Source organism: Hipposideros armiger, unplaced genomic scaffold, assembly GCF_001890085.2.
Source record: "Hipposideros armiger isolate ML-2016 unplaced genomic scaffold, ASM189008v1 scaffold_26, whole genome shotgun sequence".
Lineage (NCBI taxonomy): Eukaryota > Metazoa > Chordata > Mammalia > Chiroptera > Hipposideridae > Hipposideros > Hipposideros armiger.
Genome location: NW_017731376.1, coordinates 2,270,467 through 2,292,203, shown reverse-complemented (window position 1 = coordinate 2,292,203; position 21,737 = coordinate 2,270,467). Strand labels below are relative to the sequence as shown.

The 21,737-nt window shown below is 34.6% G+C and overlaps 1 protein-coding gene across 21 annotated transcripts in view; it reads left to right on the top strand.

Moving 5' to 3' along the window:
• COL25A1 (collagen type XXV alpha 1 chain) overlaps positions 1-21,737 on the top strand; it is a 469,048-nt gene that overhangs the window by 314,168 nt on the left and 133,143 nt on the right. For all 21 annotated transcript variants that reach the window (XR_002123213.1, XR_002123212.1, XM_019636067.1 and 18 more), the window contains 2 exons: positions 1,433-1,459; positions 1,605-1,631. Coding sequence is in view for 19 of the 21 variants with exons in the window: in XM_019636067.1 (XP_019491612.1) it covers positions 1,433-1,459; positions 1,605-1,631 (54 nt within the window). In the remaining 2 variants the exon portion in view is untranslated. The remainder of the gene's footprint in view (positions 1-1,432; positions 1,460-1,604; positions 1,632-21,737) is intronic.

Below are 21,737 nucleotides of genomic sequence, written 5' to 3'. Positions count from 1 at the left end.
ATTGATACCCTAGTATTAGTTTTTTCTGCTAGTATTTTTGTTCAAAGGTAAAGAAAATCTTAGTGTGACTCAAGAATAGACAGATGCCCAACAAAATAGAAATTCCTTAAAAGATCCACATATATATGGTCATTTAATTTATGCCAAAGGCAGCACTGTACTACAATGGGGAAATGATGCATTTTTAATAAATGGTGTTTGGGTTAATTTGATATCCACATGGAGGGAAAAGCCTTTTGACTTTGACCTCACAGCAGACACAAAATCAATTTTTCTGTGAATTCAGATCTAAATATGAAAGATAAATAGTAAAGCTTTTAGATTTTAGAATAAACAGAAGAACCTTTTCATGATCTTTTAGTAGGCAAAGACTTCTTAAATGGAACACAAAAAGAGATAACTATAAAGAGAAAAAATGTTAAATTGAGTTTTATTAAAATTAAGAACTGTTCACCAAAAACACCTTTAAGAGAATAAAAACACAATATGCAGAGTGGGATAATGTATTTGTGTGCTCTCTCTCTCATATACATACATATATATATATATATATATATATATATATATATTTGCATTTATATGTAATATTAGTATTACAGTATAATGCATAGTATAATATATAAAAAACTCTAACAAATCAATAGTACAACTCAATGGAAAAGGGGCAAAAGATGGGAACACGTTATGCAAAATGTCCAATACCTGCATTAAGAGAAGTTCAACATAGTTAATCACTAAAGAAATACAAATTCTAATACAATATGGAAGGACTGCACCTCCCCCCAGAAAATCTTCAGTGTGAAAAAGATGGAAAATACCAAGTATTGGTGATGCTATAGGGGAACTGAAATTCTCATGCATTGCTGATGGGAGTGTAAATTGTTAGAACCACACTGGACCTAACAATTCCACTTCTAGATATATACCCAACATACATGCATAAAAATGTCATTTGCTAAAATGTTACCCTACCGAAAAAAGAGAGGAATGCATAAAATTTTTAACCAGAAGACATATACTAGGATGCTTATAGCAACACTATTTGTTAAAAATTGTCAGTGGTCAAAAATAGTGATTACCATTGGTAGGGAGTAGTGACAATTAAATGATATAATAGGCGCTTCTGGGTTTCTTTAGCTGATTCTGCTTGTATAGTTAGGTGTGTTCAGTTTGTGAAAATGTATTCAGCATATAATATACTTATGACATATGTACTTTTCTCTGTGTGTATGTATACATATATACCATTATGCCATATATAATTTTCATATTCTAACCATATTATAGTTTAGAACCCAAAATTTCTTGAGAAACTTCATTGACAGCTATACCTCTGTGTCCTTTACATGAATCTTGCAACTAATCCTAGCTCATCTTTCAAATTACAGTTTTTTTTAAGTTTATATTCATTTTCTCTTTCTTTTTTTTCCAGGGCCCTCCTGGTCCAAAAGGTGATAAGGTAAGAAAATGAATAGCAGAAACAAATTAAGTTAGTAGAAATTCATATTGACATGACCTATGCTGTTTTATTTTTATCTTTTTAATGAACATCACATGCAGACTTCATGCTAAGACTGTCTATCATCTCATTTCCTACTCTACAGGGAGAACAAGGTGATCAGGGACCTCGGGTAAGTTGTATTCTTCTAGTCCTGGGCAGAAAATTAGCTTTCAGCGCCAAACTTATTGAATGAGAGTAGCCCTGGCTTCATAACTGCCTATGTGTCGCATAGATTAGTAATGCATAGCTGGCAAAAATACTATACCACTTGTAAGTGTAATAGTCTTAATAATAACTAATGTGTATACCCTTTTGCATTACCTTAATTTGATACCTGTGAATAGAACACTCTAGAATAGCCATACTGATTAAGGGCCAGAATCCCTAGTAAAAGTCAACAACACCTTTCCAATAGCTATTGGGTCCTTCGGATTTGCATACACTATTTTGCAATATAAAGGCCATGTGGATTTCTATTGAATTTGGCCTTTTTCTGCAGTTCAACTTTATGTGCTATTGCATAAATATGTTATATTATAGATGAAAATATTAATGCATTTTGTATTTGTATTCTTCATCATGTTTCAATAATACTTATTTGAATTTCTTATGTTTTATAGATTTTTAAGCAGACAAAAGGTGTAATATAATTTAGCATTCCAGGGAGGAAGGGCATCCTTTTATTCTCCTTGAATGTGGCTCTTTTAACCATTATAACACAATGGCGAATGCTTTGTTGTTACCTTGGTAGTGCCAAGTCCTCTGCTTCACATCTGTGCCTTATTACCCAAATGTTCAGACATACTGTTCCAATGATGTAGTGGCTCCGTTCAGACATACCTCTCAATTTTCTCAAGTCACTACGCACAAAAGCGAGTATTTGGTTGAAGGGAGTCATTTTTTACAGTCATTTTTACAGTGGAAAAGCACATTTAAAACTTTCAGGTTGAAAACACAATTGTGTAGGGTTTTTTTGGTCACAGTGCATAACTATTGAATTCATGTATACTGAAGTCGAAGTTTTATTGCAAAAGATGTAGTCAATGCAAACTTGAAAAGTTTGTCGTCTTACCTCCTCATGTTTATTAAACTAGATAAAATAATTTACTTTACTTTCTACAGCCATTCTTCATATAGAAATAATGATTATGCCTCAGAGCATTTCGTTTCTCATGGCAGTTATTCTAGCTGATGACTAGCTTCAAGCTAAAAGCTGATGTTATGGCTGAGGAGATTAAGCATCATGATATATGGATGTGAATGGAATAAAATTCTCATAACCTTAAATGATTAGAGTATAGCCACTTGCTCTGTATGTGGTGATTATTTCACATGGCATGTCTCCATGTATTGAGTATCATTTCTTTCTACACGCAATATCAAAATCACTCAACTTGCCCTTTCCAGATAAGAGGGAGACTGTTTCCATTTTGAGAAATCTTCTTTTGGCAGAGGAAGTGAAGGGGTGGTTCACAGCTTAGCTGTCATCAGCGTGCATACAGTCCTCATTTTCAAAAAGGTGTGTTGGCTTTCATCGTTCCAAAAAGTGATGATTGATTATAAAGCTAGGCCAAATTTTCAGGATGAAACCTGAAACCATGTGAAATTCACCTGGTTTCATGTTGCATTACAAACTAAGAGTTGGGCCAGGTTTCTTGGAAGTTTGGCCAAAGTTCATGAACTACTTTGACGAACCCAGACTGTCTTTCATACAGATTTCAGCCAGTTTTCACACTGACTGGGGCCAAGTTTCACACCATTTAGGGGCCATTTAGCGTTTCAGGTGGAAAGTGGCAAAAAAAATCATACTATTTTGCTTTGTATTGAAGGAATTTGGAGTGAATTAATAATGAAGACAAATCTTCATGGGTAAAAATCTAAATGTCCTGGGAAGTATATGTGAAAGATAATGAGAACCTACTGAATTGCCTGCCTTTCCTCAGATCCCTAATTTAGAGACAAGGCAGGTCACATTCAGTGCTATTAGAATTTTATAAATGTTTCTTTCTAGTTAGATAGTATTAGCTACTTATTAGAAATTTATTATATCAAGATAATAAAATGAAGGTTGTATATTTCTAGAAAAATCAAAGTAAGTTAGAGCTAGACAAGTCTTCAACATAATGAAAATTAATTTTACCAACATCCTCTATAGGCACACTGTTCTAGCTGATGCTAACAGAGGATCTCTCTTTTTATTTTATTTATTTATTTATTTTACTGGGGACTCAGGGAAGGGGAACAGACAAGTTGCTGTCCTTTTGTTCTTCAGTCTAGTTGTGGAGGACGCTGCTTCACTGGCCCACGTTAGTATTATGATCATTGCACTCTTCCTGGCTGAGGCAGTTGGTGGCTCTCTGTTTAAAATGTAGATCTTTGTATTTGAAACCCTGATCATTTTTATGCTGTCAGGGATTTTGAATTCTGATTTTTACCATTTGTTTCAAGTAATTTCTTTCCATAGTTAACAATATGACCCTCCATCATTTCAATTCTTTGTTAGCGGATTTTCTACTATGAGATGTATAATGTTTCCTTGAATATGAAGTTTTCATTTTTCTGTTTGGCTCTCTAAGTGTTAAACAAGACTATATTAGGGTATAATATGTGAATAAAAGGAAAAAATTGAAGATAATATAGAAATTAAGAAGGTGAATTATCTTGAAACTCTTGCACATATATTTAGCAATACATATTGAGCATCAACCATGTTCAAGATACCATGCTTAATCTAGAGAGACTATAAATGTCTCCACTCTTCTCTCTCTGTCTCTGTCCCTCCCTCCCTCTCTCCCTCTCCCTCCTACTGCCATCAAATTTAACCTGTCATCTCCTGTTCTTGATTACTGTGGTAGCCTTCCAGTGAATTTTGCTTCCACTCTTGAGCCTGTATAATCCATTTTCTACACAGCAGCCTGAGAGATCATTTTACATTGTAAATTAGATAGTGTTACTCCCTGTTTTAAACCTTAGAATAAAATCCAAGCCACTTTGCTTGGCCTACACAGACCTTCAAGATGTGGCCCTTGCCCTCCTCTATAACCTCATCTCACAGTAGCCTTCCCCTCCACCCACTGTGATCCAGCTGTAGTGTTTTCCATGCGTTCTTCATACACACCATACTCTCACTACTAACTTGATAATGAGTTTCTATGTGCTCTCTTCTGGTCTTCTTGTGATGGGGCTCTTCTTACTGAGATTTCATCACAAATACCTCCTGAGGAAGAACTTCCCTAACTAGCCAATCTAAACCTGAGATTATTCCGTTTTACTTATTTATTTACTTGCTCGTTATCTGTAAAACATGCTCCTCCTTGAAACATAAACTCCAAGTACCTGGTCTGTCTTGTTCATACCACCATCACCCAGGACAGTAAGGATTTGATATATGTTTATTGAATGTTAGAATAAATTTTATTACATCATTACTTCCCTCAAGGATCTGATAATCTCATGGGTGCATGAATAAGAAAACTATGTGGTTGTATGTTAACATAGCTTAAATAGCTATGCCAAGAGATACTAGAAAAAGGAACATTCGTCCATTTTAAATAATCACTGGAGACTGGGGAAGAATTGTCACTTGAGCTAGGACCTGATAAGTGGATAATCTTTAGAAGATAAGATTAAGAGCAAGACATTACACATTCCAGAAAGAAGAAATATTACAAACAACATTATTTAAGTAGAAAATGACAGGATTCAGTTAAGGAATAATAATATTTCATTTGCCAAGAAAATAGGTTAAATATAGAAAAATTATATCAGGTTGAAAATTTTTACTGAAGTTATATTATGGAGCATTTTGAATGTCCAGTGTGGTAGGGAATAGGAAGCTATTTAAGATTTTTGGTTACATTATTTGATGTCTATTACCACCAGATTATTTGGTGTTATTACCAAATGTTCTTTTTGGAAACATATTTGGTTATTGATGTAAGAAATGTTGAAACCTGCAGATAATTTTTATGAGTTTATTTGAGCCAAACTGACAATACACCAGGAAGCAAGATCTCAAATGCTCCACAGAATGACCATTTTGCAGTTCTTTTTATACATTTGGAAGTAGGGAGGGAACATTAGGAAGATTACATGATGTGAGAAAAAGTAAGGCAGGGAAATCTCGATTGGATTACAGACGAGTTACCAAGGTTATGTGCTCCTTTGAGGATGGTTATGCTGGGCCACCCAACCAAGAGGTCTAAAGAAAGAGGATTACTCTGGTATTTCAAAGGTGTGTTAATCTAGATGCACAAGAACAATGGACAGGGCTGGCTTCAAGTAAAGATAAGCTTCTTAGACCTGGGGTATGACTATCCACCTTGACCTGCCCAGTTAGGAATTGATTATTAGATCACCCTGGGAGGTTACTTCCAGTCATTAGACTCGTCAGATTTATTGCAGAGCCCTTTTTTGTCCACATGGTGATAGTGTCCAATATGACAAGGAATTGGAAGAAACTGAAAGCAAGGAAACAAAGTAGACCAAGAAACTATGTCAGTCATCAGGAAAAAGTCCTAAGTATCTGGGCTAGAAGGATAATGTCCAATCCTCCATGGAGAGATGAGCAGAGGGGATGGGCTGGTCCAACCTGGAACATCAGATATCATTGATGGTAAGGAGCTAGCCACACTGAGCAGAAAGCACAGTGTCAGAATAAGACTCTCAGTAGTGGGAGAGGGGCTAAGTTTGTGAGCCACAAGAGAAATTCCAAAGGAGTCGCCAAAATATCAGAAGAAGCTCTGTGTTTTTTGTGGGAGTTGGAATATGAGTTTATTTGTCTCACATAATGAGAAGTTCAGAGAAGACAGTTGAGGGTGTTATTTACCTGTTTGTAATTCAATGTTGTTATCATGGAAGTCTGTGAATCTCTTGGTCTTTCTTTCATGATTGCAAGGAGGATTTCAAATTCAACCATCACATCTATGCCTATATCTACAGGAAAAACAAAGGGAGAAGAGTGTGTATCAAGAAAACAAAATTTTTCCCATGAATTTTATAATACACTTCTGCTCATGTCTCATTGGCCAGACTCTTTCACATAGTTAGCTCAAAACTGGAAGTGAACCAAGGAGAATGAGGTTGAAAAATAAAGTTGGTCATCTTATCAGTAGGGTTTATCATAAGTGCTAAACAAAAACCTAGGCAAAGAGAGAAAACCAGAGATGACACTAGTAGAGGAGAAATTGGTAAGAGAGAAACCTTGAAGCAGAAGGTGGAAGATGAATTTGATCTGTATTTACATACAAGATCTGACGATGGGTGGAACTGTGGCCATGTTAAGGTTTAAAAACATTTTTTTAAAGCAGTCAGGGAATAAAATTGAAAGATACTGAGTTGAAAATTTAATACAAGTCTTGGAGCTAATTGGATATAGGGGCTGAAATTGAAAAAGAAGATAAAGATATGTCTGAAGTTTCCGGCTTTGCTCGGTCAGAAGAAATTCAAGAGGATAAATAAGTTGAATTTTAGTTATGTTGAATTTGTGATCTTGATAGATTATTTCAGTTGAGCAATGTAGCAAACAGTTGGAAACATGAGACTAGAAAGCTAAAATGGTGTCATAACGGGACGTAAGGTCACATAGCTGAACGTCACAGAGTGAGCACTGAAACTGTAGGAGTAGAAAATAGTGGGTGAAAGGGTGAAGCAAGAACCACTTTAGAAATATCCACATTTAGGGAGTGGGACAAGGAAGGGGAGTCAGCAAAAGAGAGTGAACTTTCAAAGAAACACCAGGACGCTTCCACATTTGAGCACTAAAGGAAAAACTACTTAAAAAGGGGGTGGGAGAGGCACAAAATGTTCTTAATAAAAAGAAAAACACAGGGATGAAACCTATAAAAAGCTTTTGGACTTGGTATTCTGGAGTTGTGGGATATTAAAGAAGTGTATTTTGTCAAGTAGTGAAAGTGAAAGATTGCAAGAAGTTGAAAAGGTAGGCAAGTTGACTATCTTTGAATACTGTTGATGGCATATGATTTAATGCAGAAGAAAGCGGGCTAACTTTTTTGGCATGAGCTTTCTGTCAGTATACATTAAACCAATTTCAAGCTTACAATTTTAGGCATACTATAACAACCGTAGATATCATTTGGTTTTATTCTGTAAGACACTGAATGTTAGATTTCCACATATGAATACACCCTGACATTAGAATTGCACTTCCCTCTTTGCTTCTTGGTGAGATGTCATTACAGATTTGCCATTCATCTTCGGTTCATTTTTACAGCCAAACATTGTGCTTCAGCAGTTAAGCCTTGAGGCTGTATGGTCAGGATGGTGCTTTTTCTGTGCTGTCAGTCACCCTGCCCATGCTCATTTTTCTTCATTTCATTCTCCTAGGTTTGTATTACAGAGCATTGAGGCTATGACTGTACCCTGTATTCAAGCAGAGGTTGGAGACCTGCTGTAAGGGAGCTGTAGGGGCATTCGTAGATTGAATGAATGTTGTACTAAGAAATAATACTTCACATAATAATTATAATTGCTAATTACTTAGAGTCTTACAACTTGTTGGACACCTTTCTAGGTAAGTTGCCCACATCATCTGTAAGCCTTATTCAGTTCAGCAAGGTAGGTTATCAGGAAAGAAAAATAGGAAAAATAAATACAGTGTGATGACCGTTCATATGGGCTGTGGTAAGGCTGGACAGGGATCAAATTCTAACTCTACCACTATCTGTCTCTATGGTTATGATAGGATTAAATAAAATAACATGAAAAATCTTTAATAAGTCCTCAACAGATCATAGCTGATTATTCTCCCCATTCTTTACATGAGGAATCTGGGGTAAAGTCACTTACCCAAGTTCATGTAATTTGTAAGTGGTAGAACTGGGATTTAAACTCAGCTCTGTCACCCTCTAGACTGTGCTGTTCCCAGTGGATCAGGCAGCATCCCTATCGGTAAGGTAGTCATTATGGTCATCAACCTCAGTGTGGAACAGCAGGTGTTACAGAAATATCTACGGCTCAAATAATAACAATAATAATGATAAATAATTTTATTGAGTTCTTAAAATATGTCAAATACTCTATGAAGACTTATTTCAACAACCCTATGAAATACTTACTTTTATTACTTCCATTTAATGATGAAGAAACAAAGATTCAGAAAGCTTAAACATTTTTTCCAACATAGCTGTGCCAGTCAGTAGCATAGCCAGGATTTCAGTCTAGGAATTTACAGAGTACATTTGTAATCTCTCATTTATTCTTAAAAGTAGCCCTGAGTTAGTAGCACAAATATTAATATGACTTTTTTTTTTTGGTGATAATGAATGAGCTCAAACAAGTTAAGTGACTTGTGCACATTCTTTCACACACATTTACCAAAAGACAATCGTGGAACACCAACCCAGATTTCAAGATCTGCTCTCTTTCCACAATGCCAAGCTGCCTTCACATGACTGCTAGAACCGTTTCAACTTTGATTCCATGCCTCTGTGAATCAGATTGAAAAAGCTGGGGAACATAAATGCAAATTGGTGCATCATTTTTCTTTGCAAACATGATAACCTCAGCATGACAATCCATGCACTGTCAACCCTCCAAAAAAACAAATGAATGAATGCTGCATAGTAATACCCTAGAACCTGTCTACATCGAGCATAGGGAGACAGGGCAATGTTGACCCCCATCCAAGGGATGTCAGAGTACTCAATTACCTTGTTATAATAATTGTGCTTTTCAACTCAGTGTCACCAATTTGAAACTTGTATAAATCAAGATCCTGGCATATTTGCTATTAGTGATTTTTTTTCTATAGGATAACCAGATGAAGGAAGTCTGTTTTCTGCTGTTCATAATGCTGTGTTTACATGTTTTACAAGGTATTCTGTTGATTCTGTTTTTAGTTCAGCCTCTCTTTTCAAAAGATTGAATTACATTTCATGATCTGTAACAGAACCTGAAATCAAGTGTAAAAGTCTCAAGTCTTTTAGGGATTCTCCCATTATCATCTGTACCCACAACTACCACTATCTCTCTTCATCATTAAAGAGGAGCTCTTACTTGTCCAGTTCGTGAGGGCCTCTGTCCTCATCATGAACCACAGCTCTGGGAGTCACAGTGGTACCCAGGGCTTTGATATTACTGGATCATATTTCTTTTCTTCATGACTTAAAAACATAGCCTTAAAAATAAGCAAAGCTATTTTAATGTTTAATATTGTCTTTTTAAATTAGAATATTATGTTGTTCTGAAATAGTAGTAAATTTATTAATCAAACTTAGGCAATAAAATGAGCAAATATCATGAAATTATCTTGTGACTATATATTACTCTTCTAATCATTTGGCTACCATCACCTTGCCAAATAACACAAAGCCCTGATAAAGAAAAGATTTAGTGGTTATTGGTCTCAACATCATCAGCCAACAGCTGGTTTTAAATGAGTCCTGGGCTCTCACAGTTTCAATAAGCCACCCAGGAGCTCTGCTTAACTATTTTCATAAAATGCTTTTCTCTTCCCAGTGTATTCAAGTAAATTTTCATAACAGCTGGGACTATGTAAAACTGATAGCATCTTAAAAACATCTTCGGCAAGACAGATTAAGTTCCAAAAAGGAAAGCAGTTAGAAGTTTATTTTATTATCTTAACCTTTGTTGACTTGAATGATTAAACAGATTCTTTGGCTCTGCTAAAGCATTTAGGCCTCGATATTAATTTGGTGTTCTTATTTACTTAACCCTTGCCTTTCTCTTTTGCCCTAATGAGTACACTACTCATTTGATACTGAATGTATTGCCTGTGAAAGGGAATTGATATAACACAATGGAAAAAATAAATTGCGAGAAAATTATTTTAATGCTTTCCAGATTCAGAAGAAGTTGGCATGGAAACAGCAAGCTCGTTAAAATTTGCAAACGTTCTTGTTATATTTTATAATCAAAGTTCTCTTTTGAGTGTTCTCTGTCATACTTCAAACCATTAAGAGCTGATATATTGAACTGAACCCAGAACATTTGTAAATTTGTCCTAATGTGGGTTAATTAAAAATAATAATAAATTATCTTTGCATACAATTATTAATGTGCTAACTATATTTTTCTGGAAAATATTGTAAATTATATCTCAGTTATTGGTTGGATAGCTGAGCTCATCAAGTAAGAAAAAGAAAAAGATATGTGGAAAGTTTGAGGAATAATGATTACCTATTTTAGATTACTTCAGATCTGGTGCATTACTGTTTAGTGTAAAAGATTATATAAGTAAACCTATGCATATAGTAATCCAGTGGGGTAAACTCTTATACAAAATATTTTAAGTAAAAGTGGACATTTTGCAAAAGCGAATATTAAAACAACAGCAACAACAAATACTGGAAAGCCTGGATTTGAGCCCTTAACTGAAAATTCTGTTGATGAGTGCAGATCTACTCAGATAAAACCAAAATCCAATCCTAAGCATATCCTCTGATAAGGAATTCTGGAGAACAATGCCAACCAATTTAAATAGCCATTGGATTTTCTTTCAGTGTTTTTAATGCAGTGACCTTCATAATAAAATAATTATTAATTCCATTTTATAAAGTAAAAGAAAGATTTCATTCGTCTACACTTTAATCCTCATTGCTTATATCAACATCAGTATTCTTCTTTTAACTCTTTTACATGACATATATCTGGACATATACCTTACAATCTTTTCAGGCTAATGTGCACCATTTCATATTTTTCTTGAAAATGAGTCAAATGAAAGATTTTAGCTGAAAGAGAATAAATGTGTATGTCTTTAATTTTATGCATTTATATTTCCTTTGAATATTTACAAGTGCCATTTTCTGTAAAATAATTTAAAGAATGCTTGATACATTAATAACCTCTCAAACACAAATTTTATTTTCTTTGTCTCGTATTTAAGCAAGTTAATTTTCACTTGAATTAAAACACAAGTCTTATGTTTATTAATCCATATGAAGCTATGATTTATATTAATGCCTGCAACTGAAGCATATAATAAAATGTGGAGGGAAAGATAGATTTGGGGTGGATGACTTTCAATATTATATACGGAAGAGAAAGTAAGCCTTTAGGTGAGTATATGAAAATTTGTATGTGAAGTGGACGAAAAAATCGAACACACTGTAGTTGGTAATATCTATGAATAATGAACATATTGCAGATAGGAAATACAGTAACTTATAAGCAGTGTACACTAACAAAAATCAAACATAATTACCACCATTCTTTTTCCATCACTCCCAAATGCAGAATTATAGTTGCGACAAAAATGTTAGTGAGGTGGATCAGCCAAATAGAAATCAAGAAAGTATGAAACAGCAGATTTTTAGTGGTACATCAGGATTTGCAGAAGGGACTAGAATGCAAGACTGTATTTTTGATTCTTCCCTTCAGAACGGGTGGAATAATGGCTTATGCACTGACAGATCGTGTTTAGGGAGAGCAGTTCCTGTAGTTCTGAATGAGATGGGTCTCTGGAAAGTCATTTAGTGCCAGACAGCAGCGTCCTTTCATAAGCATACCTGCACTGATGTGTACAGCAGCCCCTCATAGCAGACACAGCCTGTAAATCACAAGTGGCAAACAGGACTGGCTTTGTAAGGAAAGGATGTTAGTTGCGGGGTCCTACTTCAAGTGCAATTCTAGCGCGACTTTGGAGGGAGTCGAGAAGCTTTGATTCTCATCCTTGGAAGTCAGTTAAATTTTGTTTGAAAAATGTTGATATTTAGAGAAACCCTTTGCTGAACACACAATGTGATACGTAGATGATGTATTACAGAATTGTACACTTGAAACCTGTTTAACTTTACTAACCATTGTCACATCAGTAAGCTTTAATAAAAAAAAAGAGAAAATCTTACTGACTACTAGTTGTTTTTTATTAGCACAAGTGAACTTATGATTTAATGCATACATAAATAATAGTAATAATATTAATATAATAATAGTAGTAATAATATAACACTATTGTTTTCATAGTTCCGTGTGCCACGAAGACTTCTGAACATTCTTATCATGCTATTAGCTTGTGAGTCTAGCATGAATCTGTCAATAAAGGAGCCTTAGTGATGTAAAAGGTGGTATCAAAACCCTCCAATGTAGCATTCAAAACATCAGGGAGCTAGTAACACAGAACATTCTTTCCAGGACAGGAACTTCAGTTAGCGACAGGCCTGAAGGAAGTCATTATAATTGAGAAGATAGGGAACTGATGCTAAGTAAGCAGGAGGAGAGAGAAACTGGCGTGGCCCAGTGTCAGCTGTTCTGGCTTGAAGCCTGCGTGATGTGACGTGAGAGCAGGAACTAACTATAACTGTAGGAAGTTCAAGGGAACTGCAGGTGGTAATTGCTGCCTGTCACTATTTCTTCAAAAGAACATGTCAGCCTGAACATTCAGAGTTTATTGGCAGGCAAGGAAAACAGTAAAAGAGACACCACCAAAATTTTAATTAAAAAAAAATTCAATTGTTTTAAAAAACATCTTTATTCCTTGGGCCTTTAATCAGGCTTATTTTTAGAAGCTGAGTTCATCTGTTTACCTAAGCTACTAAAATTGTGGGCCAACTTTGAAATATCTCACCCAAGTCTTGACTGACCACACTGTGACCTAGAGGAGGTCATCATTGTGTGAGATTCTGGGACTGGAGAAGGGAAGGTCTCCCACTGGTGATGTAGGAAGTAAGGAATGAGGGATGTGGAAGCTTACCCAAACCCAGGACACACCAGATAACCTGCTAAAACATGCCTCGAGCTAAGTTGCATATGCTGTGGTATTTTGTCTTTTTTTTCAAGGTTTACAAGTTGTTTCTCATATTAAGAATATCAAACACTTGCCTTTGTCACAACCAATCCTTTAAATTATTATACTGTATATCATTATATATGTAATAGGTGTTTATACATATAGCAATTCTTATTAACAGAAATGTTTCATCTAGAGATATTTTATATACACATAGGTGTGATTATTTATATAAAATTGCAGTTGTCTATACTATCGTTATGAAAAAGTCTCCATGAGTAGAGATTATTATTCATATACACAATATCTAAATACATACAAATGTGAACCTGCTTTTGTTTATACTCTAATTCCTATTAAGAAAAGATAGGCAATTATTCAAAGCAACCTGGGAAATTTTTTTTGGATTAAATTGATATGTCTTCCTTAACTCTTTGTTTTAGAAAGCATTTTTTCTATTCAGTGTGGTATTTCAGAAGTGCTTAAAGAGAATGTAAATTAGCTGTTAATAATTGAATGCTTAAATTTGCTTATGTGCTTAGACTGCAAGAAACACCCTTCTCAATGTTCCTTTGCAAAGTTAGATGGAAATGTTGACAATGACAGTTCTTAACTATCTCATCAAACATTGGTTCTGACTTTGCAGTAGGGTCCACTGACTGAGCTTCTTGGCAATAATCATTAAGGGATAAATACTTGGCCTTGACTTGGATGTCAGAGAAAAATTTGAGACTTAGTTCAGAATTCAGTTGCTGTTTCTTAACTATCTTATTTCTTCATATTTCTTAGTGGTCATGGAAGTCGGAAGTTCCTACAATTCCAGCACCAGAATTTTCTTTTAGGAATATAAACTTTTTGATATGGAAGGAACTCTAACATATTCTTTGCATTGATTGCATTAACATAAGTTACAGCAGCACCCTTGTAATTTTTCAGCCTTGATTCTTCTTTGCTCTCAATTTTTTTGTATCCTATTGAACTGTTCTTTGAGATGGTAAAACATTGGAAAGATGGTAAATCATTAGCATAGTTTTATCAGATATTTTGACAGTCAGAAACTACTTTGTCTTCATTTGCATGGCTGGTATCCATCATTTGGCAACAAGCCACTAGCTAAAATTTAATATCTTCATGGTTAAATTTTTTTTATGTTTCTTTGATATTTAATTTCTGTTGTTTAAAGAATTTGTAATCCATATAACAATCACTATTATTTTGATGATGAAAATAATAGTAAGGAATAGTTTACTTTTTAGTAATATGTTATTCTCTCTCTGCCAATTAGGTAACTATTATGTTTAAATGAAGAACTTAAACCCCTACACACACCACTTTCATTTTCTGTCAAAGATAAATATACATTATTTCTACTTTAACAAAATAAAGTTTCTAAAGAATCTTCATTGTTAATGGATATTCTAGAATACAGCATTATAAAGCCATTCTATTTTTGTTGCCTTTTTTGCTCAGTACAATATTACTTTTCAGTCTTACAACCTTCTGTTTAGTAGTCATTCACAATTATTCAATAATATTATAAAAGGAAATGAATTCTGAGGAGTTACAGGAAAAGGGGAATATCTGGAGATCTTTTAGACATTTTGGATTTGTTCATAAAATTAATGTAGAGATTTACAACTTCACCCTTCATTTTACACTTTTAGGCAGAAAAGTCAAACAAAAATGAAATGGAGAAAGCTTGCTATGTCACCAGGACAATGTTGAATGTTAATGCTGTAACTCTATACTGGTCTGTGGTATTACTTCCACTTTGGAGCCATGTAGTTGTAATAAAATGTGTCAGAGAAGAATGCAACGTTTGAGTCATGATATCTACCCAGAATTTTATATAGTAAATGTTATAATAACTCAAGATTTTTAGAATATGTCAAACAAAATGGCATGTGCCAACGGGGTTGTAGCTTGAGAAACTGTCACAGCTTATGTGGGATATCTCTTTAGGGTGGAAAGTAACATCCTTGAATGTAGCAGGAGGAGGCAACTTAATGTCTTTATTTTTCCTCATTTTTAAATGTGTACACTATTTTATGCAATCTTTCCTCTATGGTTTGAATTAATAATTCTCATGAGGCATATTAGAGGCTACAAATGTGTAGCCTGTGGGCCATATTCTGATAGTAGATAAATTTTATTTGGTTTTCCCAAATTAGTTGCTAACATTTTAATATTGAGCACTTCCATATAAAATTTTATTTTTTACTTCTCTTGGAAAATTAGAAGATTTGGCACCACTGGGTACACATTTTTTATAATTTCACTTGGCTGAAGCTGAATGGAGTCTATCTGCTTTATATGGAGCATGCATTCTGCATTACATACCGTGACACGCAGCCTACTTGATTCACTTACATATATGTACATAGTTCCTGTTGGCATTGGAGTTTGCAATACCTGAATTAGATATTAAGATGATTTTGCTTGTTTGGGGTTTTCTATATAAAGAATCATGTCATCTGCAAAAAGTGACAATTTGACGTCTTCATTTCCAATCTGGATGCCTTTTATTTTTTTCTCTTGCCCTATTGCTCTAGCTAGGACTTCCAATACTATGCTGAATAACAGTGGTGACAGGGGCAACCCTATCTTGTTCCTGATCATGGAGCAAAACGCTTCAATATTTCACCATTAAGTGTGATATTAGCTGAGGGTTTGTCATATATGGCCTTTATTATGTTGAGGTACTTTCCTTCTATACTCATTTTATTAAGTATTTTAATCATAAATGGACGTTGTATCTTGTCAAATGCTTTTTCTGCATCTATTGATATAATCACATGATTTTTATCTTTTATTTTGTTTATGTGGTGTATCACATTGATTGATTTGCATATGTTGAACCATCCTGTGCCCCTGGAATGAACCTCACTTGATGGTCATGTATAATCTTTTTAATGTATTGTATTCAGTTTGCTAGAATTTTGTTTAGGATTTTTGCATTGATATTTATCAGAGATATGGGTTTGTAGTTTTCTTTTTGGGGGTTATTTTTTTTACCAGGTTTTGGTATTAAGGTAATGTTGGCCTCATAAAATGAGTTAGGAAGTATTGCCTCTTCTTCCATTTTTTGGAAGAGTTTGAGTAGGACAGGTATTATTAAATCCTCTTTGAATATTTGGTAGAATTCACTAGTGAAGCCATCTGGCCCTGGACTTTTGCTTTGGGGAAGGTGTCAGATGATTGCTTCTACTTTGGAAATGTTGATCAGTCTATTTAGATTTTCCAGTTCTTTGTGATTAGTCTAGGAAGACTATATGTTTCTAAGAACTTGTCCATTTCTTTTAGGTTAGGTTTTTGTTATTCTGTTTGTATAGTTGGTTTAATGGAAACATCTCCCCTATATTTACAACAAAATTGCCCTGAGGGGTCACCAATAAAAAACAAGTTCATGAACTGTTTGAATCTCTTTATAGCTATGCTGACAAATCTTAAGAAAAGGAATCAGTACTAATTTGAATCAGTACTATTTGATCCTTTTTTCCCTGTATCCTCCTTGATATGAAAATAAGATTTGTCTGAGTGTAATGAATACAGAATTTGAGGGTGTGACCTAACAGATGAAAAAACATGGCATAAAAAGGATCTTACAAGGTAGATTATATTCCCTTTTAAGGAAGAGAGTAGTATGCATTTGAAACTTTTTTTTTTTCTTATAGTGGTTTTAATTGTTGGGTAATATAGAAACTAAAACTTGCCTTTTTATTAGAATTATAAGTCTTTTTTGGCAATGCCAGAAAGGATTTCTCAATAAATCTTGATTATCCTATTTTAAAAGTGTGGTGAGAGAGAAGATATAGTATGAACAGGATAAATTCATTTTTTGCTGTGAAATTCAAATTTTCTCTTATAACTGCAAAATAACCCCATTTCATAGCCAGCCAATTGCCTAAAAACGTATCTAGGGTAGTTTAAGCTCATGGTTCCTGATTTTTATTCAAATACTTCTGGTGGCAAGGAGGTCATTCTTACAAAGCAGACTATTCTAATTATAGACAGTTCTAAATATTACAAGTATTTTAACCATTCGTTCAAAAAATATTTATTGTTCCTTCTTTTGAATCAATATCTGTTGTTCTCTACTTCCTATGTGTTTAGTTTTAGTCCTGCTTTCTGAACTAATTCCTCTTCCACATGACAACTCGTAAGTGATTTTATGGAAACACTGAATGAAGCTCAAGGTTAGTATGAACCCCAAAGCTCTTCTAGTCCAAACTCTCATTTGCTACATCCCTCAACTAGTGCTGGCCCAGCGGAAGCCTCAATACACCCTCTGATGGTGGCGGCGATGCCCTACACACAGTTCTGAGCTTATTTAAAATCACTCTAATATTCCATCTCATCTGCTCCTTTTCCAACCCCAGTTCCTTCATCCATTCCTCAAGGGACAGCTGTGTGTCTTCTTACACTCCTGGTTGTTCTGTGCATGCATACATTCCCGTTTGTGTATGTCCTCTTTAAAGGTTAATGCACATAAATTAAATACATTAATTCAGGTACAGGCTGACTCAAGTGGAATATCATCTACCTGCTTATGTTTCTGTTTCTGTTAATATAGCCTGGAATGAAATTACCTTAAACAACATTGGCAGTCATATCATATATTGATATATATATATATATATATATATATATATATATATATATATATATATATATAAGGCTTTTTTTGTCAACTTAAATTCTAAAGTATTTTTTTCACTGTTAATAATCCTCAGATCCCCAATTGTGTTTTTATATTGCTTGTTTATTGGATCCGAACACTGTTTTTTTTTTGTTTTGCTTTGTTTTTTGCTTTTTTAGTGAGCCATCCTGCCACCTGTTGGCAGCTTAGCAGCAGCTCAGCTTGGGCCGGGTATCGAACCGCTGTTGCTCAGAGCCCGCACTCTTGAGTGAGTTCTTAACCAACTAAGCCACTCGGCCGGCCCTGAACACTGTTTCTTACTTTTATTCTCATGTTATTAGTATAGTCTTTCCTGTTGAGATCTTCTCTGGTGTGTGATTCTGCCATCCAATAAACATGACATCTCTTCTGTCCAATTTTTTGGATATCTGAGATATAGTTATAGAAACAGATATACATATACAGAGAAAAATAATTTCCAGACTTAAAGTTTGAGAAAACTAATCTAATTCATTGATATAAATGTTGAATGGAGCAAAACTGAGAACATGAACTGTGAGCAGTTAAGCAGTATTATTTAGGTAAATTGTTCAACCAGTTATAAATATACTACCTTTTATTGGTTTTCAGTTCAGGTTTCTTAATTTAGTATCTAAGGATAATATCAGAAACTTTGACATACCTCTTGCTGTAATCTGGTTATATATGTACATTCATCTACTAATAACCCTTTTTAAAAAGGAAATAAAAATCATATTTTAAACTACTTTTTCCCAAACTTTCACTATTAATCCTTTTAATAATCTATTCTCATCTTAAGTCAATAAAATTTTTCCAACATGTCTATATTTTGCAGGATTATCTTCTTTGTTTTTTCTTTTATTACTTCTTTTACTTTCTACAGTTCCTGAAAAATGATCTGAATCATTTGATTGTATTTGTTTTTTTGCACTTGTTCAGTATTTTGAAAGTCATTTCTTCAGACTAATTTAGTTTCCCAAAGTTTTTACTTTAGGTTCTTTACTTTTCTTGGCATTTTATACTTCAATATTTGCACCAAGTTTTAATCCAAATATTTATATTTTTCTGTTTGACAGAATTAGAAGCTAAATAGGAACTGGCTGTTATTGATTTATTTTGTAAATTAACATTTTACTCTCAGTTGACTGAAGGGGGAGAAAAAGGCTTATTCTTTCATTATTGCTCTTTTTTGAGGAGGAAAGGGTAGAACAGCCATGGTCATTGGCTACACATTGCTTTCATGCTACAATGGCATAGTTGACTCTTTTAAGGAGAGTGCAGTTCACAGTGGCCCATGCAGGGATCAAATGGGCAACCTTGGTGTTATCAGCACCATCCTCTAACCAACTGAGCTAACCTGTCACCCCCTATTATTGCCCTTTTTAATTCTAACTGAAAATGCTCTTTTTGCCCTTAGGGTTTCCCCCCAAACCCCATGGGTCCTTAGTACTCCTGACACAGATTTTTTTTAATTAAAATGTATTGGGGTGACAATGGTTAATAAAATTACATAGATTTCAAGTGTACAGTTCTATAATACATCATCTCTATATTTCATTGTGTGTTTACCACCCAGAGTCAGTTCTCCTGCCATGATCATATATGTGACCCCCTTTACCCTCTTGTACCATCCCCCCTTCACCCTTACCCTCTGATAACCACTAAGCTGTTATCTGGATCTGTGTTTTTTTGTTTATTTGTTTGTCTTGTTCCTTTGTTGCTTTCAGTTTTAAATCCCACATATAAGTGAAGTCATATAGTTCTCAACTTTTTCTGTGTGACTTACTTCGCTTAGCATAATAATCTCAAAATCCATCCATGTTGTTGCAAATGGCACTATTTCATCTTTCCTTATGGCAGAGTAGTATTCCATTGTGTATATATACCACATCTTCTTTATCCAATCATCTATTGAAGGACACTTTATTGTTTCCATGTCTTGGCCACCATAAATAAAGCTGCAATGAACATTGGAGCATATCTATCTTTACAGATAAGTGTTTTCAGATTTTTTGGATAGATACTCAGGAGAGGGATTGCTGGGTCGTACAGTAATTCTGTTCTTAAGTTTTGGAGGAACCTCCACACTGCCTTCCATAGCAGCTGCACCAATCTGCATTCTTATCAATAGTGTATGAGGGTTCCTTTTTCTCCACAACCTCTCCAACACTTGCTATTACTTGTCTTAATGATGATAGCCATTCTAACTGGTGTGAGGTGATATCTCATTGTGGTTTTGATTTGCATTTCTCTGATGATTATTGATATTGAGAATCTTTCCATATGTCTATTGGCCATTTGTATGTCCTCTTTGGAGAAATGTCTATTCAGGTCCTCTGCTCATTTTTTAATTGGATTGTTTGTTTTTTTTATTGTTGAGTTGTACGAGTTCCTTATATATTTTGGATATTAGCACCTTATCGGAGGCATTGTTTGCAAATATCTTCTCCCATTCAGTTGGCTTCCTCTTTATTTTCTCAATGGTTTCTTTTGCTGTGCAGTAGCTTTTTAGTTTGATATAGTCCCATTCACTTATTTTAGCTACCATATTTGCCGGCGTATAAGACGACTCGGCGTATAAGACGACCCCCTAACATTTCCACTCAAAATACAGAGTTTGTTATATGGTCGGCTGTGTGCGATTTTGCGAGTGTGGTAAAATCGCATAACAGCAAAATCGCATAACAGCCGAGCATACACCCAGCAGCGCTGCTGATGCCTGAACGGTATGTGGAATGAAGTGGGCGGGCATCGGGAGGCCACTATGGCACGGGGCAAGCACTATGGGCAGTCTATCTGAAGTGTACCTGGTGTATAAGACGACCCCCCACTTGGAGGCATATTTTTCAGCGCCAAAAAATCGTCTTATATGCCGGCAAATACGGTATCTTAATGTCCCATGCCTCTCTGCTATATTAATCCTTAGTTTGACTTTCACTTCCTTTTTCCTTTCCCTCCTTACATCTAATTATGACAGTCATAACAAGGAAATCCTACAAAGAGTAAGAGAGTCAAAGGGAAATTAAAGGCCTAATAATTCACAAATTGGGTAATGATTCCTTGTACAAAATTTGACTCTGGCATTTCCTTTCAAAATGATTTTTTTTTCTTAATCACATTTGTTTCATGCCATTTTTCCAACATTTAATAATTTCTCCATACATTTCACAAGTCAAGAAATGGACTATTGTATTCTCCATGTTTATGAAGTTTCATCCCAGTTCTGGACAATGATAAATTATTCTTCCTCATTTTTCTGTTCCCTAATTGCTAATATCCCATATCACACAAGGAGAAAGGTTGACAGTGCCTTATGTATAAATAACTCAACTTCAATAATGATAGCATAGGCGTACATCTTGTAATGTTTTATCCACATATGGGAATCATAAAAGTAGTAGCTAATGAGGTGGTAAAGTTGGTTACTTATCTACGTATATCAGACCCACCGGTTTTTAAAATGTAAACTTTGTTCCTTATGGAGGATGAAATTAAAGATGCACTGAAAAAAATATAAGACCTATGAAATATGTTTATATTTTGGAAACTGAGCAATTCCTTTTAGATCTTTTAAGACATCAGAGAAATATTTTCCCCTTGGTCTTACTTCTGCACATACATATACATACACATCATTCCATCTGTTCAAATGCAAAAAAAACCAGTTATTTACTGTTTTTTTCTTTACTAGTACATAAGGCAAACATTTCACGTAATGTTTACTAAATCAAAAGACCATGTTACATTTTGAATTGATTCTTGTAATTATAAGGAAAAAATATTGCTTCTGTTATATGTGGCAAGGTTTTTTGATAAATGGAATATTAAGTACATTTAAATAAAGAGAGAATTTTATCCATTTATCT